This window comes from Schistosoma mansoni, chromosome 1, assembly GCF_000237925.1.
Source record: "Schistosoma mansoni strain Puerto Rico chromosome 1, complete genome".
Lineage (NCBI taxonomy): Eukaryota > Metazoa > Platyhelminthes > Trematoda > Strigeidida > Schistosomatidae > Schistosoma > Schistosoma mansoni.
Window position 1 is genome coordinate 63,658,699 of NC_031495.1, and position 27,656 is coordinate 63,686,354.

The 27,656-nt window shown below is 35.4% G+C and overlaps 2 protein-coding genes and 1 non-coding gene across 3 annotated transcripts in view; 2 read left to right on the forward strand and 1 right to left on the reverse strand.

Annotated features, from left to right (window-relative positions):
- Positions 1 to 17,983, forward strand: part of Smp_196810 (dihydropyrimidinase related protein-3 (M38 family)) — a gene marked incomplete at both ends in the record, with an annotated part of 25,855 nt that extends 7,872 nt beyond the window's left edge. The window contains 4 exons of the mRNA XM_018795173.1: positions 10,357 to 10,445; positions 11,879 to 12,060; positions 13,079 to 13,266; positions 17,786 to 17,983. Coding sequence (XP_018649512.1) covers positions 10,357 to 10,445; positions 11,879 to 12,060; positions 13,079 to 13,266; positions 17,786 to 17,983 — 657 coding nt within the window. The remainder of the gene's footprint in view (positions 1 to 10,356; positions 10,446 to 11,878; positions 12,061 to 13,078; positions 13,267 to 17,785) is intronic.
- Positions 4,569 to 4,639, reverse strand: Smp_tRNA_01544_Pseudo_CTG.1.1. The gene has a single exon. It is a non-coding gene (tRNA).
- A 4,412-nt stretch (positions 17,984 to 22,395) lies between the features above and the next one.
- Smp_092460 (hypothetical protein) lies at positions 22,396 to 26,348 on the forward strand (the record flags this gene model as incomplete). Its single annotated transcript, XM_018795174.1, has 2 exons — positions 22,396 to 22,749; positions 26,115 to 26,348. Coding segments are annotated over 2 exons (588 nt in total), but the record flags the coding sequence as incomplete, so codon positions are not given.
- Positions 26,349 to 27,656: the final 1,308 nt, after the last annotated feature.

Consider the following 27,656-nt stretch of genomic DNA (forward strand, 5'->3'; position numbering starts at 1 on the left):
ACTATCAATAGACGTTTGAGAAAACTTTAGAATCGGACACGTGAGGCAATCCATGAGAACTTTAACTGTTGATTTGAGCCATGTCACGAGGTGTATACTTTCATGTTGTCATTATCTACAATTAAATATATTGGGTGACATGAAGAAAACATGAAGATGTGGTAGTATTTATTAACCTTTAAATCATGTATTATTTCATTTTTCACTATTTTAATTACTTCATCTCATATCTCTTTGAGATCGTATATTTCTCATATTTGGAGATTTTTATTGCCGCTGAGAACATTACTCCTCTGCGTGTATGTATGTCGAACTGAGGTGAGATCGTTTGAACTGTGTTAAGGTTTTAAATTGACTACGGCTAATTGATAATCTCTCCGAAAGATAATGTCTACTGCGGTGATAATAAGTGAATGAACTTAGATTCATATGTTATTAGGTCAGGTTTCATAAAATTCATAGTAATCAATGATCATTATTATTATATATGTGAATTGAGTATTGATAAGTCTACTAATTCAACGTTAAATCCGACCTCTTACTTCACACCTTCACATCACACGCAATAACCACTATCACATACATACTACCACAATCACACAATCACAGCCCAACATCATCACACTCATCAATAACAACGAATACTACTACTACTACTACTACTAATACTAATACTACTTATATAGATATAAGTAGATCACACTACAATCTTATAGAATCATCTCAATGTTTATTTTTCATCGAATAAACATTCGAATTTGTTTACAAATAATTCACTTAATTTATATGATTGGAAGAAAATTAAAAAGAAAAAAAAGAGAACAAAGAAAGAGAAAGAGAAAAAAATCAATAAATAACTAATTATCTACTAGTAGTCTCCTTGTATAATCTTTACTCTTCTTCTTTTCTCTCGATTTTGATTACTAATAGTAGATATGATAAAAGTAATTCTATTCTATAGTTAGATGATTTCGTAGGGATTTTTCTAGAAAAAAAAGAAAAATCTAGAAAATAAATTTTCTATGATTCATTCTTTTTTTTGGGGGGGGGGAAGGGGGGCTTATCTTTTCTAAACTCATCTTTGTTGATTGTACTAAAATCTAGTCTGAAAGAAATTTCAGTCTCCTTCTAAACATATTACCATTACTGATTCATTTACTAGAGAAAAGAGAGAAAAAAGAGAAAAGAGAAAAAAGAAAAAAATTGAGGAAACTCGAATAAAAACAATATTATTGATCTATATAGAAGAAACTGGGTTTTTCTCCATCTGGTCATACCTCTATATATATATATAACCTTCATTTCGTTAATTTCTATGTGCTGGTGTGTGTGTGTATCTATTTATTAACCAGACTAATATATACATAAAGATTTTGTAAGATAACCGTAAAAATAATGTAAATGAATGGAACATAAGGAAACCATTTATGTACAAAAATATTTTACTTATCTAAGATTATATAGTTGAAATCATGAGTCACTTGAAACTAGACCACCATAGAAAACCTTGAAGCACTGCTTGATGGCCGTTTCGTTCTAGTATGGGACTCCTCATCAGTGTGTATCCACGATCCTGCCTCGCGATATTCGAACTCAGGATCTATCACTCTCGCGCATGAGCGCTTGACTACTAGACCACTGAGCCGGTATCCAACGGTGTTAATGTCTAACTTCAACCATGATTTCAATTATATAAAATTACTAAAATCTCCACAAAACCCTCTTCTAATAATTATCTAACATTAGTTCATTTGTGTATATTGTCTATATATTATAGTTTAGAGGTGGGATACGAGGATTAAGGAATATAGAACCCATGAGAATTATTTAGAAAAATATCTGGATAAACAATTATAATTGAAAGAATTTCATGTTACTATTTTACATATATTACTTACTTACTTACTTACTTACTTACTTACGCCTGTTATCCCTCATGGAGGAGTATAGGCCGCTCACCAGCATTCTCCATCCAACTCTGTCCTGAGCCTTCCTTCCCAGTTCTTTCCAGTTAACATTCATCCTTTTCATATATGCTTCTATTTCTCGGCGTAAGGTGTTCTTTGACCTTCCTCTTTTCTGCTTCCCTTCACCATTCCAAGTTAGGGTTTGCCTTGTAATGCAGTTTGGTGATTTCCTTAATGTATATCCAATCCACTTCCAACATCTTTTCGTAATTTCCTCTTCAGCTGGAAGCTGGTTTGTCCTCTCTCATAAAATGCTGTTGTTGATATTATCCGGCCAGTGATTGTTGAGTATTTTGTGTAGACAACTGTTTATAAATACTTGTACCTTCTTGACGATCGATGTAGAAGTTCTCCGTGTTTCAGCTCCATACAGTAGGACTGTGTTGACGTTCGTATTGAAGATTCTCACTTTGAAGTTAGTCGACAGTTGCTTTGAGTTCCATATGTTCTTCAATTGTAGAAATGCGGGTCATCTGCGAAGTCCAAATCATCTAATTGATTTTATATAGTTGAAGTCAATTGAATCTAGACCACCATGGAAAACCTGGAAACACTGGACGGCCGTGGAGTTCAACCAGGTCTGTTAGGAGATATCAACTCACTGAAGACATTGGTGAATGGTTGCTTAATTTTGTGGATTGGTTGAAGTTAGACATTAACACCGTTGGATGACGGCTCTGATATAGGATTGTAACTGAGTAAAAACAAAAAAAAATAAAAAGTTTAAAATGAAACCCATTCTCTTGTCTAAACAACTTGAAGTACGTAATTACACTAACTATCTCACATCAGATATGTAGGGTCTTATAGGACTTTGTTCCGAAATGTCATCACTGGATTTCTTCTTTTGGCATCAAAGTAACCAAATTGATCGTCATATGGATCAAATAGATTTGCACGTTGACAACAACCTGATTGTAAACTTCAAACACTCAACAAGGACTTAATATTATTGTTCATTGATAGGAGTCAAGTGTAAATTGTAAAATGATCAATGTTTTAAGTCAATGTATATTTATAAACAAGTGTTTCAATGAATGAAAACCAATAAATCGAAATTAAGAGACGTAAACATAAAGTTAACAATATACATTATACCATATAAAATGATTCTTGATTAAGATGCACTAACAAAATACTGTCCACATTTGTACACACTGATACAATTCCCTGGTACGGCCGAGAGGGGGAAAGTTAGCTCTTCCTCTCGAAATGTTCCCACATGGCCACGTGCATACAACCACTGCCAGGGAAATCCTACTCACTGCCTTCTCGCGGCTTTACTGTTGTTTACGAAGTTGAGAGGATGAAAAACGAATGTACGGCGCTTTAACCGGGTTGGTAGATACGGACGGTCCACCCAGGGGAGTTGGAAAACCCTGGTTCCAGACCATTGGTGCACATGGGCTCCAGGATCCTGAGGTAACAAATGGCGTATGAACCAATTATTGGTCATCGGCTACCATGGGGCTGCATCTCCTGACGTTACTCCACCGTCTTGTGGATTAGACCTTTAGGTCGAAGGCTCCGGGTGTGGCCTTCTAAGAAGACCACTTGTTTCGGTTTGGGCACTCGGTTAGTGGTGCAGCCCTCACACAAGTCGAATGATTTATGTTGCTCATATCTATTTGGTATCTCCTTGTACCAATGTTTATGTGTTTAAATAAATAAATAAATGACCTTAATGGCCACGTAAATATCGCTTTAGTTAATTAGTATTTCGTCTAATTATCTTAATTTAAAAATAATTTTCAACGTTTCACAGCTCATTTGGGACAGTATCTGCATTACGAGTTCCTTGAATAACACTGTTTTCTCACTTCAGTCTTAGTTGATTCATCTTAATATAGGTTTCGACAATTAAACCTGAATGAATGATAATTTTAATGACAGTTCGAAATAAAACTCATTATTTAGATTGGAACTGAATTGATGTAACAAAAATGACGTTTTACAGATTGGTCAATTAGGCAGTGAACCAGTAAATCAAAGAGATTAAATTTATCATCAATTGAAATTTCTTTTCCATGAGAAGTAAACAGTACATACAACGACTTTGAAACTGAAGTAGTTAGCTTCGATTTGGTGAATTTTGATGGAGTTTTGTTTCCTGACTTGGATATTCCGGTCATAGAGCTTTCATCTTTATTCTTGACGACATCATCAGGTAGAAGTGTTGATGTCCTTCCGAATAACGATATAAGCTCCACAACCAAACTATCCATCTCAGAGAACAAAACTCCAGCAAAATCATCTACCTGAGTTATAAATCTTTTCCATCATCTCATTTGATGAATTAATTTGTATATCTTGTTTGTCATTACCTATCACATGGTTGCTTAATGCTATTTTTTACATTCTAAGTTTTAAACTCTTTTAAGAGTATTATTACCATTATATATGTTATCAATCAAAGATAACTACATACAAGTTACTCCAATTTGCTTGAAAATAGGTTTAATTATATACCAGTTTCAAGTTATAAATCATAGTAGTTTGTATTATAAGCAAAGATGGATAATAGCTAGCAGTGGAATCCAGGACGCGCGTCTCATCCTATTTGGGACTCGTCAGCTGGATGTAACTGCATCTCAGAGTTGATGTTCACTCTGGGACTCGAACCCAATACCTTTCGCTTCAGACGCCATCGCTTTACCCACTCAGTTACTAATCTTTGATAGCCACTTGCTTGTGCAACCGGGTGAAGTTTACATTCACTTGATATTGTTTGTTTAAATCTTCAATGAGAAGATTCAAACAAACAATACCAAGTGAATAGTAGTTTGTAGTTTGATATTTCACTTACATAATTATGTAATTTATAGATAATAATAATCATAACCAAATAGTAATTGTGACAAATTAATTGGTATTCGAAATTTTAAATAAGGAATTTGATTTATGTGGTATAGTATCTTTGACTGTGATATTGAGCGACTCGCTTCGAATCTCACAAAGATCATTTATTCAGAATGGAGGTTTGTGGAAATTGTAGTAATTTTGATATCAGTATAAGGTTGTAGAGATTGTTGGGTATTAAATTGATATCATGAGTGAATCAATGTTAGACTATCATTGGAAAACTGGAAACTCTGGACGGCAGTTTCGTCTTAGTATTGGATTCCTCAACAGTGTGTATCCATGATCTCGCATGCGAAACCGAACCCAGGACCTCCGGTCTCACGCTTGGACGCTTGAACTCTAGACCACTGGACCGGCGCCACCGTCCACCATTGTCTTCAGTGAGTAACTGACACACAACAGACACGGTTGAACTCCAATGGTCACAGCTTCTCACTAGAACTCCAGGAAATCATCTTGAAGTCAGTCACTAGCGAACCCATGATAATAATCATCAATGGTAGTCTAGCTCAAATCAACTCATGAATTCAAATATTAAGATCATTTAGAGATTGAAGATATATCTTGCTGACTCATGTTACCATTGAACTAATGTCTCATTGAACTTTCAGTTAAATGCTTTCAACTATCTTACAAATTGTTATCTACATTTCATCATAGAATCACCAATTTTCATTTCACAACATTTAACTACTTGGATAAATATCTATCTCATGAGATATTCTAGAATCTCTTTACTAGATTCAAAGTGTCAGTTGAATTATCCAGTAAAGTTTTCTACTACAGTTACGACTTGTATCTTACAAACTGTTGGACCTTTTATTCAATAACCGAAAGAAAATGAGAATACTACTAATATTGGTCAAAAGCCTGAACAAAACAATCATGATTACTACACTCTTATGTTGTCATAGTACAGTTGAAATCGATAAACGATGTATAATGGTTTAATTAACTCATTAAAATTGTCATAATCATTTGTTTAGACATGAGATGTATGCAAAATTAATGAATTTCAGTCTGGCTGATGAAGAAAATATTCAACTGAAGTGATGAATACAACTTTCTTTGATTAGTTTATCGTATTAGGAATTTTCTAGAGTTATATTTCAATAATCATTTTAATAGTAGTAATCATCAACTCTGGGATGCAGGTACATCCAGCTGACGAGTCCCAAATAGGACGAAACGTGCTTCCTGGATTCCGCTGTTAGACATCATCCATCTTTGTTTATAACACTTGTTAACTAAGGCAATATCGAGGCAATACGCACAGTATGCACAAATACCAATAAGAGACTGATCAATTACAGTCTTCAACATCATTTGGAAGATACAAACAAACAATAATAAGTGAATGTAAACTTCATCGCATTGCACAAGCAAGTGGCTATCAGGACTCAGTAGCTGAGTGGATAATGCGATGACGTTTGAAGCGAAATGTGCTGGGTTCGAGTTCCAGAGTGAACATCAAATCTGAGATGCAGTTACATCCAGTTGACGAGACCCAAATAGGACGAAACGCGTATCCTGGATTCCACTGCTATCCACTATCCATCTCTGCTTATAATCATTGGGAAGATTCAAACAAACAATACCAAATGAGTGGTTATATTGGTTCGTTTTTTATCAAACAACGATACCATCAAATTACTATCTTATTTGGCAATAATAAATTATAACCTACTGTATTAATTGAATTCAGTAGATTATATTTCTTATTAGAATCCTCAGGCTAAGTGACTTTACAACATATTCATTGTTACAAACAGTAGGCATCTTGAATATTTCAGTAATGACAGTATAATGCAAGACATTCAATCTTGGTCGTTTGGACAGGGTTGTTTTTGAGGCTGCTTTTCCGGAATAATTTCAGTTGAAGTACTGAATATATTTGAACGAGGATTTTCGTTATGAATTGACGTTCGTGGATCGTGGATGCACACTGCTGACGAGTCCCATAACAGGACGAAACGGCCGTCCATTGCTTCAAGGTTTTCCATGGTGGTCTAGCTTCAATTGACTCACGCTTTCAACTATGAAAATTATGTTTATTATTAGTTCCTAGTTCATATTCAGTGAGTTACTTAATCAATAAATTGTAATTTTTTTATTTACATTAATTATTAGTTATATTATTAACCTACTGTTGTCAGTACAACCTCACAGTATGTGGTACATCTAGTTAAGTACCAAATAGAAGAGGACCAACTATTTTAAGGAACCATAGTATAAAATTGATTGAAAGAAATATATTCATCAGTAAATCTTTATAAAAAGGTGTCATATATGTTACTTACATACTTACGCTTGTTACCCCTCATGGAGGAGCATAGGCCACCCACCAGCAAACACTCTTCATCCAACCCTGTCCTGGTTACTTATATCCACATAAGTAGTATATTACGACGGTCAGGCATTGAATGTATTTCAGTAGAAGATCGATAACGAAAGAAGGGAAATGAAATTGTATGAACAATAATAATCGGAAACTATGGACTGATATTTGAAGAAGGAACAGTTAAGATTGAGACAATTGATTGATAGTTTGCAAATTAACTGTTTACTGAATGGTTGTCAGACTTCAGTGAGATATTCTGTAATTTTGTGCTCAAATACATTCGATTGTCCCCACTCGTGTTCTTGTTCACTACAGAGCATAGGCCATCCACCAACAAGCACTATTCATCCAACCCTGTCCTGGTCAATCCTTCCCAGTTCTTTCTATTTACCATTCATCCTTTTCATGTCTGCTTTCAATTCTCAACAAAGTGTGTTCTTTGGCCTTCCTATTTTCTGTTAACCTTTAGGATTCCAAGTTAGGGCTTACCTCGTGATGCGGTTTGTATATGTATAATGTATGAACAGATCAACAATAAATTTATTTAAAAGAAACACTCACGTACAATGAATTAATACTGTTAAAAAACAGATTACAATTACACATGAATTAAAAGATATTAATAAATATAGCTAAATGGATAATCTAAACCATGATGCATGGAGGGCAGCTGACAGATGCATTTCCAGTAAGGACTGGAGCCGGACAAGGCTGTCTACTCTTCCCCTTCCTCTTTCTTCTGGTGATTGACTGGATTATGAAGATCTCGAAATCTGAGGGCATGTACGGAATACAATCGACTTGTCAGAATCAACTAGATGATTTGCACTTCGCGGATGACCTAGCCCTCCTCTCTCATACACACGAACAAATACAGACGAAGACAACAATGTAGCAGCAGCCTCTGCATCAATACGCCCCAACATACACAAAGGAAAAAGCAAGATTCTCAAATACAACACGGAGAACATCAACCCAATCTTACTTGATGATGAAACTCTGGAAGAGGTGGAAACATTCACATACCTGGGAAGCATCATCGATAAACAAGAAGGATCGGATGCAGATGTAAAGGCGAGGATTGGCAAAGCAAGGGCAGCATTCCTACAACTGAAGAATATATCGAACTCAAAACAACTGTCGACTAACTTCAAAGTGAGAATCTTCAATACGAACGTCAACACAGTCAGTCCTACTGTATGGAGCTGAAACGCGGAGAACTACTAAAACCATTGTCAAGAAGGTACAAGTATTTATAAACAGTTGTCTACACAAAATACTCAACATTCACTGGCCGGATACTGTCATTAACAGCGTTTTATGAGAGAGGACAAACCAGCTTCCAGCTGAAGAGGAAATTACGGAAAGACGTTGGAAGTGGATAGGACATACATCAAGGAAATCACCAAACTGCATCACGAGGCAAGCACTAACTTGGAATGGTGAAGGGAAGCAGAAAAGAGGAAGGTCAAAGAACACCATACGCCGAGAAATAGAAGCAGATATGAAAAGGATGAATGTTAACTGGAAAGAACTGGAAAGGATTGTTTGGGACAGGGTTGGATGAAGAATGGTAGTGTGCGGTCTATGCTCCTCCATGAGGAGTAAAAGGCGTATGTAAGTAAGTAAGTAGGTAAGTAAGAATCTAAACCAGACTAATATTATCTAACTGTAAAAATCCTATATCTTATCTAAAAAGTATTGGCTTACATAATGATTTTTGTTTAATATACAACAAAACAGTTACTAAGATCCCTGATTGAATGTATTACATATCAATCCCAATGATATGACTCTATTAATTTTCCATTTTATCTTTCATTGAATACTATCATCTTTATTGTCTTGTATCCCAATGATGTAACTTTTTTTCCTTTCAAATTTATGTTTCCATGACCATTGTAGTACTTTCTTGTCCCGTTTTTTTCGATTCTCTCAGTGTTTGTATATGGTTATACATTGATTTATAGTTTCCTGTTAATTTCTTTACCTGTCCGTATTATATCTTATAGCCTGAATACCCTATAAATGTATAACGGGACACAAACCCACAAGATATAACAGTCCGTCTATACAATTCTCTGTCTAGTTGTTACCATATTGATTTCAATAATAATTGACTTATTTGTTAATTCTTTTTTTTAAAAAAAACTACTTATGAGATATTGTAAAGGGAAATTGTACTATGGGAAATGGATCATTTTTTGTTTGTTATTGTAATAAAGTAATCTTGATAGAGTTTTGTTCTTTGAGCTGAATAGTTTAGTCATTGAGCTTTCATCGTTCTTGTGAACAACATCATCGGCATTGATTTCAGATGGAACAAAACTTCATCAAAATCATCCAGCTCAGCTACAAATTTTCTTCATCATCTCTAAAGTAAACTTGATAATGAAGTATAATAATTTTATTGGTTGATATTATGAGTCAATTGAAGCTAGACTACCATAGAAAACCTGGAAGCACTAGACGGTTGTTTCGTCCAATTGTGGGACTCTTCTGCACTGTGCATTCATGATCCAAGTTTTCCATAGTAGTCTAACTTCAAGTGACTCATGGTGTCAACTATCAAAATTACTATAATATCCACAAAAACCCCTTTTGAAATCAAAATAATTACTTTATTTAACCTAAATACCTTAAGAGTTTCAATTATAAATTCACTTGGTATTGCTTGGTTGAATCTTCCCATTGATGTTTAGGACTGCAATCGATCAGTCTCTTATTGGCATATGTGCATTCTGTGAGTGTTGTCTCGATATAGCCTTAATTCACAAGGATTATGAGCAAAGATGGATAGTGGCTAGTAGTGGAATTCAGGATGCGTGTTTCTTCCTATTCTGGACTCGTCAACCGGATGTACCTGCATCTCAGAGTTGATGTTCACTCGAGGACTCGAACCCAGTACCGTTAGCTCCAAATACCACTTACAATGCTTATAATGATTGTAACTTGAGGCAATAATGAGGTGATCCGCACAGTGTGCATATATGCCAACAAAAGACTGATCAATTGCAGTCCTAAACATCAATATGAAGATTCAATCAAACAATACCAAGTGAATTTAAAAGAACACTCCGTCTTGATATGTTTTAAATAGTATTCATGAGAATGCTATTAAATAGTAAGACATTAATTAGATCTTTCTGTTTTTGCTTTTGTATTTTGCTTATCTTCATCTGATAGAAGGAACAACTTTACATTACCGGTGGACAATTAGTAAATAGTGATCATATACAATTTGCCAATATATTGATTGAAGATGGAAAAATTGTGTAAGTATTCAAAAGTTGAAGGATACTGTTATAACTATTTATATTTAAGTTGTTTTTTTTATACAATTGTATTGAAAGGTTAGATCAGTCAGTCAGTCACAATGTAGAACTTCGTACGTATGTACATCAGTTCGAGTTGCCATACCACATTAGCACAGAGATACGGTTGTCGATTCAAATCCCGTAGTGGTAGAAGTAGTAAGAGTATAAGCATTAGGTTAGGCTAATAAGTGATATTGAACTAATTTTGAGACTTTCAACCTACTTTCAATAAATGAGTCAAATGTGTTAGTTAGTTAGTTACTTACTTACTTACGCCTGTTACTCCCAATGGAGCATAGGACGCCGACCAGCATTCTCCTGGTTAGCGTTTTTTAGCGATTTGGTTTTCTACGGGATGAGGTAGATAACCCCATGCCCAACCCTCCTCCCTTACCTGGGCTTTGGACCGGCAGTAGCCCCCGGAGGAGCTACAGGCAGAGTTGAAATATGATAAAGTATAATGATTTAAAAGTTTATTATCAGTCGTTAGATCTTTCATCATCTTCAATGTAAATACATTCACATGTAAGGTCACTTTCCAGATTTTTCCAAAGCTACTACTTAGTATCAGTGATTAGGAACTACCAAGTAATAGGTAAAGTGGAAAATCTCTTCTTAGTGGAATTGAATATTGATATTGACAAAATTGTGTTACAGCATAAGCGTAGAAGTTGCTAAGAATACAACTATTTACTGAATACGTTAATAAGTAGTATAAGACAATATACAAAAGAATCGAAGGGAAGTGGATAAAAACGGAGAACGTGAAAACAGACTTAACACAAAATGTGTGACGATACTTCGTATGCCTCAACAATAGTGTGTTCATTAATTCGATTACCATATACGCTATGAACAACAGCTCTGTAAAAACTTTTCAAGTTTACAACCAATCAATCAGAATACCAAAACGTCAGATGGATCGCTCTCAATTAGCTAAACAATAAACGATTTCATTCTGTCTAATTCCTAGTTTAGACCAAACTTTATTGGCTAAATTAACAATATGGAAACTAGTATAAGTGAAACAATATCATGATATCAGACAGTCATAGTCAACGTAGATCTAGAGGAAGATAAAGAATAAACCCCGTGTGCTCTTCTATGGTCATTTCGGAGACATATCATCCAAACTCATGATGTAATTTGTTTCTTATATTAAGTAGTTGTTGAAAGTTGACAGAAATAAGGGTAGCTGCGTCTCATTCTGGTTATTACTTATCATCAAGCCTCATGCATGAGATTTCATCAGCGGTCGAGTTGCTAGTTGACTTCAATCATCTACCATTTACCACATCTTATTTAATAAAGAGACTTGAAATTTGCTAATCTTTATTTGATTAATCAATGAATAATTTAGATTTATGTTGTTCCAATTTATAACAAATTAGGTCAACTGGCACAAACATTGAAGTTCAGCCAGATACTCCAACACTCGATGCTACTGGAATGTTAATTATGCCAGCTGGAATTGATATGTCTACTTATTTAATACAAGATATTCATTCGATTGATACAGAAGCCTATGTAAGTTATACAAAAGAGGCTTTACTTGGTGGAACTACAACAATTGGTAAGTTTTATAATTGAAAGATTCTATTTGCTGGGTAACTTATGATTATCAGAATCACTGTATCATAACATAATGTCTCTGAAAGCAGCATACACCCAGGAAATCCGGATCTGAGAAGTTTATTATCTGATATGAATCAGAGAGAAAGAAAGAAAGTCAAGTCTCCGAATTTACCTTTCTGTGATGAAAAACAGTGAAATTACATGAAATGTCAGTTTACTTCTCAAGTTATTATGTTGGCAAGCGGTACTATAACACTTAACCATTATTAGGTTTTTACTTAACATTCAGAGACAGTCCTATGTAGTATATGCTAGGTTGAATGACTTAGTACGGTTAGTCGATAAAAGAATCTAGGGGAGGGAAAAAAATAAACTAAACCCTCAATAATCACATTGATATGTGAATAAGGGTTTGTGGAGATTGTAGTAATTTAAATAGCTGAATTCATGAGTCGATCTAATCTAGACCGCCATTGAAAACCCAGAAGCACTGGACAGTTGCCTCGTAACAATGTGGGACTCCATCACAATGCACACCCAAAACCCCTCATATGGGACTCGAACTCGGGACTGTCGATCTCGCGCATGAACTCTTAAACTCTAAACTTCTGAGCCAGCATCCAACTGTGTTAGTGTCTAACTTCAATCAAATCATAGTTATCTACTGCTGAAATAATTGACAGTAATTCAATAATTTTAACAGTTGAGATCATGAATCAATTGAAGCTAGATCATCATGGAAAACGTGCAAGCAATGAACGGCCGTTTCGTCCTATTGTGGGACTCCTCAAGTTTTCCATGGTAGTCTAGCTTCAGTTAGTCAATGATCTCAACTATTAAAATTACTATGATATCCACAAAACCCCTTCTGATATTAAATAATTTAGTAATTAAAAACTATATCTGCACAATTTTCTTTTTAATTTCCTTAAAAATTTGTGTTTTAGTTTTTATTTACTAAATTTTTTAAGTAGTATAAATTTAGATTCATAATTTTTTTTAAAATATCTTCCTAGTGGATACGATTGTATGTCCAAAAGGTTCGTCAGCTATAGATCTTGTAATAAAATATAGAAATACATTCAAAGAAGTAAAATTTTGGTGTGATATTATTATTCGTATTGGTTTTATTGAAGGAATTCAAGAGAATCAAATAAACGAAATAGAACAATTAACTAAACAGTATGGAATTAATTCGTTTCTAGTGAGTTTAACCAAGTTTGTTACTTTTTATTGAATAACAGGTGAGACTATACATGTCCAGGCTAGAAAGAGGTTCAAAGGTTTTAAAATTGTAATGTATAAGGTAGAGGAACTCATCCATATGGCTTCATAATACTCAGTATCTAAAGCCATGATAAGGTCACAAAAACTCTCTCAACCTCGATCACATAGCTTCAGTATTGTTTATATGTACTCGGGATGTGTAAGTTTGTCATTTTTATTACGCATATATCCCTAAAACACTCGTACCTCTGAACAGTCGAAACTTTAGTAACGTCTGGGAATGTTGCAGCTAATAATACTGGTGCTTTTATGATACAGTTCATAGCAATTAATATAATTTACCTTAGTCTCAATCTGGATCGAGAGAAAAAAGTTCTTATTCTGGCAGACTTCTTCCTCTAACATGTATTACATCGAAAGAAAACATCGTCAAGGTAGTCTGCGCAAGGTCTATAAGTCAATTGATTACCGTAATTACAAATAAAAGGAGCTTCTTAGTAGTCCCATTTTTTGTAACCGCTTAATTGTCATGTTTTCTCAGTTGCAGTCCTAAACAACAATGGGAAGATACAAGCAAGCAATACCAAGTGAATATCATGACTTAGCTGAGATTCGAACCCAGGACCTGCCAGATGGCTAAGTGATCTGGCGCGAGACTGATAGGCCCGATAGGTTCGAATCTCGTGAGGCGGGATCGTGAATGAGCACTGTTGTGGAGTCCCACAATAGGACAAAAAGGCCGTCCAGTGCTTCCAGGTTTTCCATGATGGTCTAGCTTCAAATGACTCATGATCTCAACTCTATAAAACAGATATATCTGGCAAGCATAAGATGGTATAATGATTCAACGACTATGATGATTTGATTCAGTATTTATTCCCCTAGATGAGTTTGATTGATCACTTCAGGTATCCATTTATCATGTTGGTATAATGAGTCCTATACTAGGATGAAATAAACATACAATGATTGTTCTTATGACTACAACTATTTTCTTATTTTTTTATTGCTTAACCTGTTTGATCTGAATCAACAAACTAATCAACAGTTTATTATTGATCCAATGGAAATGGATAAAACTTCTAAAGATTCATTATATATTACGAATTTATTAAAAGCTTTGGATAAATGTAAACAAACTGGTTCAATTGCTTTGATCAAATTTGATTTAAGAAAGGCAACATACGATTGTTCAAATGATTATTTGAATAAACAAAATGATGTAAGTACATAAAATCTATTTGTAATAATCTAATGAGTAGAAAATTTAGATTTTCTGATGTTTCGTAACTCATTGCAAGCCACTTCTTCAGAGGATAGAGAACCAAATCAAAATTGTTAAAAGGGGCTTTTGTGGAGATTTTAGTAATGTTATATGGTTGAAATCATGAGTCAATTGAAGCTAGACCACCATGGAGAACCTGGAAGCATTAGACGGCCATTTTGTCCTATTGTGTGACTTCTCAGTAGTGCGCATTCACAATCCCGCCGCGCGAAAATAATCACGGAAGGCATATGAGTTAACAGAAGTGATCTGAGTGAATAATATATTGTCCAGTCATCAGTTATTGTATCAAAAGCAAAGTTGAATAGAAAGTTTGTCTTTTAAATAAGTACATAAAAATTTAGTTAAAACACTTATCATATATTAGAGAATATCAGATTGTGATGTAAATGCCAGACAAAAAGAATAACTTGAAGGTTACGTTGTGAAACTTAACAAGTCGTCCAAAATAATCAAGGAGTAACGTACATAAGAAAGAATTAGTGATGGATGAAAGGATATATTCCATCACAACAATGAACAAGAAGTAGGTCATCAAAAAGGAAATGGACTTCAATTGTATGAGTTGTTTATTATTATAAGTAAACGCCAGATGTTACAGAACACAATTCATGGAATTGGTCAGACATATGTTAGGACAACTTTCGTTCGATTTCCAAGGAATAATTTGACATTATTTGTGTGTGGAGTGTATGGAAGATACTACGAAGGAAAATATATTTGTGAAGGTATTAGGGGCTGAAATCAAAAATAACTCTAGAGTTTGGTCGTAGTTTTTCAACAAAATAGTCGATAACCGAAATAATTGTTGAACACATACAGACTACTTTCATATATTAAGTAGTTTATCACAATACACGAAAAAGAATATCCGATGGAAGAGTGAATTCAGACTATAGAAAACAGATTTAGGATTTGTTATGTAATCCTCATTCAGAGTAGAGACAGTTGAATTCCCGAAATGGAAATTCAACAATGGTATGTTTGGCACTAGAACTGTAACCTCAGAGTTCGATTAAATATGAGGTCGAGTGTGTGTTTTTGAACTAGCAGTATGGGGAAAGTCGTGGCCAGTGGAGCTAATCCATGTCAGGTAGAGACAGGTATCTACCTCAGTACAATGGAAGTTGATTGCGCAATTTCGTGGATTGGTTGAGGTTAGACATTAACACAGTTAGATGCCAGCTCAGTGGTCTATCGGTTAAGGGCTCTGGCTCGAGATTGGTAGGTCCTGTGTTCGAATCTCGCGAGAGCGGGATCGTGGATGCGCACCGCTGAGGAGTCCCATAATAGGACGAAACGGCCGTCCAGTGTTTCCAGGTTTTCGATGGTGGTCTAGCTTCAACTGACTCATGATCTTAACTATATAAAAGTATGGGGAATGATGGATAGTGGCTAGCAGTGGAATCCAGGAAGCACGTCTCGTCCTATTTGGGACTCGTCAGCTGGATGTACTTGCATCTCAGAGTTGATGTTCACTCTGAGACTCTAACCCAGTACTGTTCGCTTCAAACGCCATCTCGTTATCCACTCAGCTACTGAGTCCTGATAGCCACTTGCTTGTGCGATAGGGTGAAGTTTTAAATTCACTTAGTACAGTTTGTTTGAATCTTCCCATTGATGTTTAAGACTGCAACTGGTCAGTCTCTAATTTGCATATGTGCATACTGTGCAGTGCTAAGACATCAATGGGAAGATTCAAACAAACTGTACTAAGTGAACAACAATATGGGGATTTGTGGCGATTGTAGTATTTCAACCCGTAGAGTCAAATCCGTGTAAGGTGTGAGACAGTTATCTACCTCAGACAATGGATGAAAGGTTGTGCAATATCATATTTTCTAAACTAATAAGGAAACCTCCACGAGGATGAAATAGTTGTTTAATGTACTGTCTGATTTTCATTAGTTCCAATCATCACATTGTGATGAAGATTTCCATTGGAAGTACATATATGGATTAGTTACTTACTTACTTACGCCTGTTACCCCCAATAGAGTATAGTCCGCCCACCAGCATTCTCAAACCCACTCTGTTCTGAGCCTTCTTTTCTAGTTCTATCCAGTTTTTGTTCATTCTTCCCATATCTGTCTCTATTTCTCGGCGTAATATGTTCTTTGGTCTTCCTCTTCTCCTTTGGCCTTCTGGATTTCATGTGAGGGCTTGTCTTGTGACGCAATTGGGTGATTTCCTCAAAGTGTGCCCAATCCACTTACAGAGCCTCTTCTTGATTTCTTCATCCGCTGGAATGTGGTTTGTTGTCTCCCACAGTAACTTGTTGCTGATATTGTCTCGCCATCGGATCCGAAGTATTTTGCGTAGATAACTGTTAATAAACACTTGTATCTTCTGGATGATTGCTTTCGTAGTTGTCCCCATACAGTAGAACTCTTTTGACATTTGTATTGAAGATTCTGAATGTAGTGTTGGTTGACAATTGTTTTGAGTTTCAGATGTTCTTCAGTTGTAAATATACTGCTCTTGCTTTACCGATCCTTTGCCCTCACATGTGTATCAGATCCACCGTGTTTGTAGTATCAGTTGTTATGTTAAGCCCATATACTTTATTCTAGCTACTGGCCAAGCCAATTCACCTGTACATTGAGTCATCTTTTGATCTTGTTAATCATTTGCTTATTAACCTTGAGTACTTTTTATATGAGCGTATATGTGTGCACACTTCGTATCTTATTCATCATATGTCTGTCACTCATTTTTGTCCGACTATAAATGTTGATTAACGCCTGCTTAAATCGAGTTGGTTTCCCAGCCATCTCCAATACGCATTATTTTTGCTTCGCTCTCGAGTTGGCTTCCCGGCCATCTCCACTGCATGTCATTTCCGCCTCGTTCGCTTCCTTCGCTAATTCGCCTGTTCACTCGCTCGTTATTATTCGCTCAGGTGTTGTTAACTTTCTGACCTGAGTTATTCGACAATAAACTGTAGTTGCTGCTATCCTTTGTCTTTTGATTTTACGCGCCGTTAAGATTAGAATTATATCGGTTATCGAAACGAACGATTAACGAATCGCGGCACTACATGTTCATCAATGATGCTACCCAGATATGTAAAGGTTTTCACATTCTCCAAAGCTTCTCCGTCAAGTCTAATGAATTATCATATGCTTATATCTTAACTTCACTTGAAAGTTTTTGGAAAAGCTACATTTTATAAAATGGTATTCTTCACTTTACTTTTTTTTATATTTAGTTAGAATTAAGATCCATTGAAAAATGTATATTTCTTGCTACTTCAATAAATTGTCCAATCATTTTTACTTCTATCAATGGTATGAATATAATTGAAAAAATTTCTGAAGCAAAACGACAAATTCCACCGATTCATATTACTGTATGTTGTACATCAAATTCATTATTATCGGAGATACCACATAATCAAGTAAGTTAATCTTATATATATTAACAAATGAATGATTAAGATGTTCACTGAAGAGTTCTTTCAATCCTCAGTTGATGTTTTGTCATAGATTAAGTTCAATAAATTATTTCAAGATGAGTTCCTAAATTCTTAGCAGGAAGTTGTGACTTATGGAGTGTAAACGTTTGCGCGCGACACCGATACGTCCTGAGTTTGAATCTTGCGAGGAGGGATTATGGAGACGTACTGCTGAGGAGTTTCATAATAGGACGAAACGGCCGCCCAGTGCTTCCAAGTTTTTCATGGTGGTCTTACTTCAATTAACTCATGATCTCAACTATTAAGATTAAATATCCGTTAAAAATAAAAGAGAAAAAAGAAAAGAAAAATGGATTAATTAGTTGCTGAGTGAATTTTGTTTAAATGTACACTTGTTAAATAATCAATATGGAACTTTTGAACTCCGCCTGTAGTTCTTCTAGAGTTACTGCCAATCCCAAGCTCCGGTAAAGGAGTAGGGTTGGACATGGGGTTAGCGACCTCATCCCGTAGAAAACCAAATCGCTAAAAAAACGCCGGCCAGAAAAAAAATTAAGATGGAACATTTGAATTGATTAACATTTTAATTATGAAGGTAAAAAAGAGAGAAATGGTGTATCATATATCTTATGGTTTATGAAAAGAGTTTGATCTTAACTGTTTGTTTGTTTTTTATTCGTAAAAATTATCCACCTAATCAGATAGAAAGTCAATTTTGTGACTATAGTTACATAAAAGAACAAATAAATGTACTAAGAGGAACTTTTATTCACCCACTCTCCCCCAATTCTCTCTCACACACACATATACATACATCGGTTTTCTCTATTCATTCCTTACTATAAGATGAGTCACATATAACCCTTCATGGTAAATCATTGTAAATTAATGATATTCATTCATATAATCACTAGGATAAACTATCCTATTTTACATAAATTATTTGCTGAACTGAAATACCATTGAACTTGGCATAGTACTTTATTCATTCAAGTTTATTTTCAGAAGAGGGTTTTTGTGAAGATTTTAGTAATTTCATAGTTGAATTCATGAGTCAATCGAAGTTAAATGTTGAGCATTCGTGCATGACACCGATACGCCCTCGGTTCGCATCTCGCAAAGTGGGATTGTAGCTGAACATTGCTGAGGAGTCCCATACTAGGACGAAACGGCCATCCAGTGCTTCCAAGTTTTCCATGTTGGTCTAGCTTCAATTGACTCATGAATTCAACTAACAAGTTTATTTATTTATTTAAACACATAAACATTGGTACAAGGAGGCACCAAATCTATGTATGCGCCAAACTTTATCATTCGATTTATGTGAGGGTTAGGATACTGCCCAGCAACCCAAATCGTAGCAGGTATTAAGTTAATTCATTTAATTACTAACATTTAATTAATACGTTTAAAAGTAATCAGCATAGTGAACTGAATTGTATGAGGACAAATAAGAATAAATTGATTGATGTATTCATCAATTCTAGGGCATAGAATACATCTTTACTGACTTATGAATATCTTTCAATCATTTCTTCATTGTTGTAGAACTATTATCGTAATCATACTGAAGTTTTTGTATGATTTGAAACAAGAAAAGTAATTCAGTGTATAGGATTCTAAATTTTATTAATCATTGATATAAGATTTGCATGTCAACTTCACCTGTAACTCCTCCGAGGGCTACTGCCAGTCTCCAACCCCGGATAAAGGAGGAGGGTTAGGCATGTGGTAAGCAACCCCATCCCTTAGAAAACCAACTCGCTAAGAAAAACGCTAACCAGAAAAAATTAGGTAAGATTTAAACTTTCATAGTTGAAAGCGTGAGTCAGTTGAAGTTAGACCACCAAAGAAAACCTGGGAGCACTGAACGACCATCTCTTCCTAGTATGGGACTTCTCAATAGTGTACACACATGATTTTGCGCGTTGAACTCGAACCCAAGACCTTCAGTCTTACGCGTTAACACTTAACTTCTAAACCACTGAGTAGGCATCCAATGGTGTTGAAATCTAATTTCAATCAACCCATGATTTTGCACAACTCTTCATTTATTACGTGAAATGGGTAAATGTCTCCACCCAACACAAATTAGACTCTATTGATCATTGTTCCTCATTAGAACTTCAGGAAGTCCATCTTGAAGTTAATCATTAGTATATTACTTACTTACTTACGCCTGTTACCCCTCGTGGAAGAGCACAGGCTAACCACCAGTATTCTACATCCAACTCTGTCCTGGGCAGTCCTTTCCAGTTAACATTCATCCTTTCATCTCTGCTTGAATCTCCCGGCGTAATGTGTTCTTTGGCCTTCCTCTCTTCCATATCCCTTCACCATTCCAAGTTAGGGTTTGCCTCGTGATCCAGTTTGGTGATTTCTATAATGTATTTCTGATCCACTTCCAATATCTTTTCCTAATTTCCTGTTCACCTGAAAGCGGGTTTGTACTCTTCAACAGAACGCTGTTGCTGATGGTAACCGGCCAGTGAATGTTGAATATTTTGCATAGACAACTGTTTATAAATACTTGTACCTTCTTGACGATGGATGTAGTATTTCTCCACGTTTCAGCTCCGTACAGTAGAACTGACTGTGTTGACGTTCGTATTGAAGATTCTCACTTTGAAGTTAGTTGACAGTTGTTTTAATCCCAAGTATGTACATGATGATTATCATCAGAATGGAGATATTGTAGAGATTCTCGTCATTCTATTCGTTGGATTCTACAATAGTTAACCGAGGATTAGTGAAGAAATTAATCTTATCTACATACATATTGTATGATTAATTATCAGGCATTTTCTCTCAATTATGAGTCATCTAAGTGTTCGTGAATGCACATTTTATCATTTAACATTTGCAAAAGAAAGTAAAAATGAAGTTAAGAATTATAAAAATAGACATTATCACCGTTGGATGCCGGCCAGCTCAGTGATCTAGAGGTTAAGAGCTCGTGCGCAAGACTATAGGTCCTGGGTTCGAAGTTCGCGTAGTGGGATCGTGGATGTGCACTGCTGAGGAGTCCCACAATAGAACGAAACGACAGTCCAGTGCTTCTAGGTTTTCCATGGTTGTCTAACTTCGACTGACTCATGATCTCAACTATTGAAATTATAAAAGTGTTATGGATTAAAATTTTGTGATTTAATGATAAAACATTTAATGATAGTTAAATTAGTAAACTCAATATTGATTATATTGTATTGATATTCAATGATAAAATGTGACTGAGCAATAGTTGCTCATGAAGCCGGAATTATGACGTAACTCCCCTCTAATTGATACGTCATCAGAGAACAAAACAGTAGAATAGGCTTTGTATATAATAAAATAAAATTCCCTAATCGATTAATACTTTCCTCATTATATCAAATAATACAAACGTTTATACTGAACAAAACTTGAAAGAATTGTAGACCATCAACGTTGATGATCTATGTCGAATGGAGGCCTACTCGAGTTAGATGACAACGGTGTAACGAACAAGCTAAATTCGAAGTCACATCTCGCGGTCAGCACCTTACGTGGATTGCCCCATCGAAGTATCAACGGACTATGGATGCTCTCTAGACTGTACAACACAAAGGACGTTATTACAGCAATATATTAGTTAAAATAGATACAAGCGAAAGTAAAACCACTGCCGCATGGGCAGGTCTATGGCGTATGATTAACTGATGCGCGTTCATTGTCTTTGACCTTGACGGAGATCGATGATCTGTTCGATATTTAGTGACCCAACTGCTGGATGATTTGGCCAGAGTTTAAATTAGCTTTCATACATGTTTATAGAATAAAATGATAAGTCTTGCTAATTGAACGGTATGCTTAGTTCCTAAGCTGTTCTTGTAACCCCCAAGCTAAAACTACTCAGCAACTTGAACACGAGAAAAAAGGCGCAAGATATGCGAGAAGCACTTTACTCCAAAGGTTCATTATTATTATTATTATCATTGTTATTATTGAACCACACACAGATATTCAAAATTACAAGCACGTTAAGCAAGCATGAAAGAGTAGTACCGTAAAGCAGGCGAGTGAGCGTGAGAGTCGAATGAGCGAGTGCAGTGCAGTGAACAGGATTAAGATGTACATATATATACAAATGGAAAAGCATGAACCATCGAATCAATTAAGCGATTGGTAGTAAGTCTAGCAGAATGAATACATGTGTAAGTAGTAAGCAATGCTCAAGCGTACATAATGAAGGTACAATAAGTATAGATAGGTTGTTGTTGTACGAATGACTCTGTCCGTTAAATAAATTAACAAAAGAGTTTAGCCAAATTAGATGTAAACAAAACTCAATTGTATATGAGCTGCTATAGACCGATACTACTCATAATGATTATCTTATCCAAATTATTTTTTTTTCTTTTTTATTCTTAATTGTTTATTAGCCAACAGGATGGTTAGATGCTTCTACATTTGTTAGTCTTACGTCATCTAATGCTTCACATTATTTAGGTTTATATCCATATAAAGGATGTTTATATCCAGGATCCGATGCTGATTTAATATGTTGGTCATATGAAAATATAACTGATTGTACTATACAATATCCATCTATAGTTATTCATCATGGTAGATTAGTAGTATATAATGGTAATCTTATAAAAGGAACAACGAATGATTTAATGATTAACCCATGTAATAAACTAAATGAATGTCAATCTAATCAACCACAAGGAAGTTTACAAATAGGAAAATTATTTCCTTCTACGATTTATGATCAGGTTAATGGATTTGAAAGAGTAAGTCATTAGAAAAATAGATTTATTTTTTATGAATGATTATTGGTAATTTATTAGATAAACTAATCTCTTTCTGGAACTCATACCTCATCAAGATACCAAAGATCTGAGCAAATGTGAGAATTACAGAAGCATTAAACTGTTGTCAGTTCCAGGAAAAGTTTTCAATAGAGTGTTGCTTAACCGGATGAAAGATGCAATAGACGCTCGACTTCGAGATCAACAAGCTGGATTCCGTAAGAATCGGTCGTGCGACATTACGGATCATCGTGGAACAGTCAATTGAATGAAATTCGTCACTATGCATCAACTTCATTGACTATGAGAAGGCGTTTGACAGCGTGGACAGGAGAACATTATGGAAACTTCTTCGACACTATGGAGTTCCTGAAAAGATTGTCAACATTCTCCGAATTTCATACAACGGACTACAGTTCAAAGTTGTGCATGAAGGACAGCTGACAGATGCATTTCCAGTAAGGACCGGAGTCACACAAGGCGGTTTACTCTCTCCCTACCTTTTTCTTCTGGTGGTTGAGTGGATTATGAAGACGTCGACATCTGACAGGAAGCACGGAATACAATGAACATCTCAGAATCAATTAGACGATTTAGACTCGCAGGTTACCTAACCCTCCTACCTCATACACATCAACAAATACAGAAGACAACAATGTAGCAGCAGCCTCTGCATCAATAGGCCTCAACATACACAAAGGAAAAAGCAAGATTCCCAACTTAAACACGGAGAACACTAACCCAATCTTACTTGATGATGAAACTCTGGAAGAGGTGGAAACATTCACGTACCTGCGAAGCATCATTGATAAACAAGGAGGATCGGATGGAGACGTAAAGGCGAGGATTGGCAAAGCAAGGGCAGCGTTTCTACAATCGAATAACGTATGGAACTTTCTCTCAACCAATATCAAATTGAGAATCTTTAATACGAACGTCAACACAGTCAGTTCTACTGTACGGAGCTGAAACGTGGAGAACTACTACATCCATCGTCAAGAAGATACAAGTATTTATAAACAGTTGTTTACGCAAAATACTCAACGTTCACTGGCCAGATACTATCAACAACAGCATTTTATGGGAGAGGACAAACCAGCTTTCAGGTGAACAGGAAATTAGGAAAGGACATTGGAAGTGGATGGAACATACATTAAGGAAATAATCAAACTGCCTGGCCATCGTCATATGCTACTTATATGGATATAAGCAACCCACATCACAATATAACTAGACAAGCTTTCAGTATGATTTTGTATTAGTTTTCATTCATTCCCTAAGGAAGTTTTGATTAGTTTGCAAGATGAAACGTTGAGATTATCTAATTTATACTTTGTATCTATCATGTATGAATTTTTATGTTGTTCTATTTCTATTTACCTTATTGAAGCTTTTCAATAGTTTATCATTTAGAATACTCACTACAAATGACTTCCAATGTAATAAATATTTACCACTCATCTTGCTGTGTTAATGAGGTATGACAACTTGGACCGATGCATATATGTGCCTGGTCCTACGTTGTAGTTGACTGACTAACTGACTCATCCATTTAACAACACGTTAGATAAGAGTACAAATTAGATTAAGGAACAAGGTTATCTGAGAAACTATACATAAACCTTCTTTTAAATAAAAACAATAAGAATCAAGATGGATAGTGAATTCATCTTTATGAGATGGATTTTTGAATAAACCACAGTATAGTCAAATGATTATAAAGTAGCAAAATACTAGGGACATTTATTTTGGTTCCTTCTAGAATTCTTCCACAAGGACTTTGGAAACTATGAAAAAGGTTATGAACATTTAGTCCAATCCCTATTTGATACAAAAACTTCTAGAAATCTGACTCATTTTATGTCATATTCTGGGTGGATAACTGTCTGCTCTGTAACTGGATTCAGTAGTCTCTCAGAGGTAACCAAAGTTTATATAGGCTTGTAAATAATCTTATATCATGTGCATTAAGAAACCTTGAAGTAAAGCTTCTTCTACTTTGTACTTTTGTTGGCCTTTTAACTTGACTCTAATTAGATTGTATGATAATGTTATCGAAATATACATCTCAGCTACCCTCGTATCGACTTAAATCGCGTTATGAATAACGGAATAAGTCGAATACGAGAATGAATTTCGAATACGTATTTTTCATGCACTCGTTGATCCGGACAAACATCCAGAACGAAAAGCGGGAGAGCAAAGTAAAGAAAGTGAACCAATTCGATTTGAGTAAGTGTGACTCAATATTTGTAGTCAGACAAAATTAAGCTATAGACATGTTATGAGTAGGATAAGTAATGAACACACATACGTTCATATATAAGCAAATAATTAACAAGGTCAAAATGTGACTGAACACGAATGAATAGATCAGCCTGTCCGAATGTTATAATAAACTAATATCGGCCTGACATAGTACTAGACACTACACCTTTCCTCTGTTGTTCAGGCCTCAAGTATGGAAGAGTTCTGGTGATCTAGGAAACAGCTACGAAGTCAATTTCAAGCGTTTAAGTTGTGGATTCATCAATTTTACGTATACTTAAGTGACATGCACTATATATTAGTCTCATATATCGACATTCATTGAATTAATGTTGAATTACTGGATAACCTAAACTGTATATTTAAGTAACAAATATAAACATTAATTTAGATGAAATGGGTTTTTTGGCAACTTTAACTTGTATTAAATACTTATCAGGGACTGATTTCAGCTGGCGTACATTACTGAAAATCATCGAGTATAGAACAGTTTATTCGCTCTAGTTTAGAAGTCTTCAGCAGTGAATAATCAAAATAATGTTTTTTCATAGTTGAAAGCATGAGTCAATTGAAGCTAGACCACCAAGGAAAACCTGGAAGCACTGGACGGCCGTCCTTCATGATTGTTCCACTGACTTCAAGAGGTAAATCCAAAAGTTCTAGTGAGAATCAGTGACTAGTGGAGTTCAAACAACGTCTGTTATGAGATAGGAACTCAGTGAAGACAATTGGTGAACGGTTGCTCAACTTCGTGGATTGGTTGAAGTTAGATATAAACACCATCGGATGCCGGCCGGCTCAGTGGTCTATCGGTTAAGTGCTCTGGCGCGAGACTGGTAGGTCCTGGGTTCGAATTTCGCGAGGCGGGATCGTGGATGCGCACTGATGAAGAGTCCCACGATAGGACGAAACGGCCGTCCAGTGCTTCCAGGTTTTCCTTGGTGGTCTAGCTTCAATTGACACATGCTTTCAACTATGAAAATACTGTAATCTCAACGAAACCTCTTCTGATAAAATAATGTTGTTCTTTTTCGTTACTATGGAAATGTTACTTGTTTTTTTTCAAATCAACTCATTAGTTGCGTAAAACAAATCAAATCCCTATTGTTCGTGAACCTTGGACAATGAATAATTTAAATGAAGAATTAACAACCATTTCAAAAATACCAAACAACCTTGAAAATAATAATCAAAATAGTGAACAAACAAAAGTTTGTTCATCCAATGAAAATTTAATGACAATGTCAACTAATATACGTACAATACGTGGTAATCGAGATTTACATGCTTCAGGATTTTCATTAAGTGGTTAGTTACTAAAATGTTTTTTTTGAAATAGTGGTGTATAATTATCGTTTTAAATCCACTTGGTATTGTTTGTTTAAATCTTCATATTGATGTGTTAGGACTGCTATTGACCAGTGGATAACATGATGGTGTTTGAAGCGAAAGGTACTGGGTTCGAGTCCCAGAGTGAACATCAACTCTAAGATGCAGGTACACCCAGCTGACGAGTCCAAAATAGGACGAAATGCGCTTCGAACTGGATTCCACTGCTAGCCACTATCCATCTTTGTTTAAAATGTTTAAGTGTATTTGAAGTTAATATTATTGATGGTAAAGCTTGTAAAACTATGCCAGTCACCATACGCAGTTGAGAAATGTGTCAGGAAATAATAGTTACTTATGTTTAATGACTTAAAATGTCATTCTCGAGAAATGAATAGCCAGTGTTTACAATTTTGTTGGACAGTAAGAAGCGGCATTTATTTTATCGAATAGGGATACGTTTTCCGGATAATTTAAAGATTGCTCTTATGTACTTTTCTACCTAACGTGGTTTGGTAGTTCCCAAAATAATTGTTGAGGGGTCGAAACCTGAAAGTTAATGATTAGAAGCATTATACCCATCTTCTCTACTACCACTACTGTTATACTACTTCTACTAATCTGACATTTGTATTTCATCTCGCTGTCCTAGTCATATGTCAACATAAACCGATGCACACGTGTACCAAGTTCTACATTGTATGATTGACTTTTTACTGTTGGGAATATGCGCTTGAAGTTTACAATAACAGGCTTATTGTCATTTCGGAGGACTTAACACTAAAACTTGTTACTCCTCATATATGATAAAACACTGGATATCATAGCCACAAAGTGATGGAAAGTAACCAAAGCCCCTCACTTAAAACTACGTTTTTAGTAGGTATTCGGATATTTCCAGAATCCCATACATATGAAAGAATTCTGTAATAACGACAGAAACTTCGGGTGAATCATAATGTAATGTTTCGATTATCATCGATAATCAATGCAGTAAACTTATCTCGATACTTACAGCGTCCCTATAAGTGTGATGGAGTTCCACCATGTATGAGTGAACATAAAATTTAACTTCAGATTTTGCCTTTGTTTCCAGAATGCATTGAAACTAGTGACTAATTCTTTTAAGGTTAACTGCTTAGATCAATAATCTAGTTTCCTATCAACTCTGTAAATTGTTGCATTTGAAGCTCTTTTAAATAAACATCCTTAAAAGATCTACTCATGTAAAATGGTTGAATATGGAGTAGCAACCAAAGTAATGTATTCAGTATTGTTTGTTTGAATCTTCC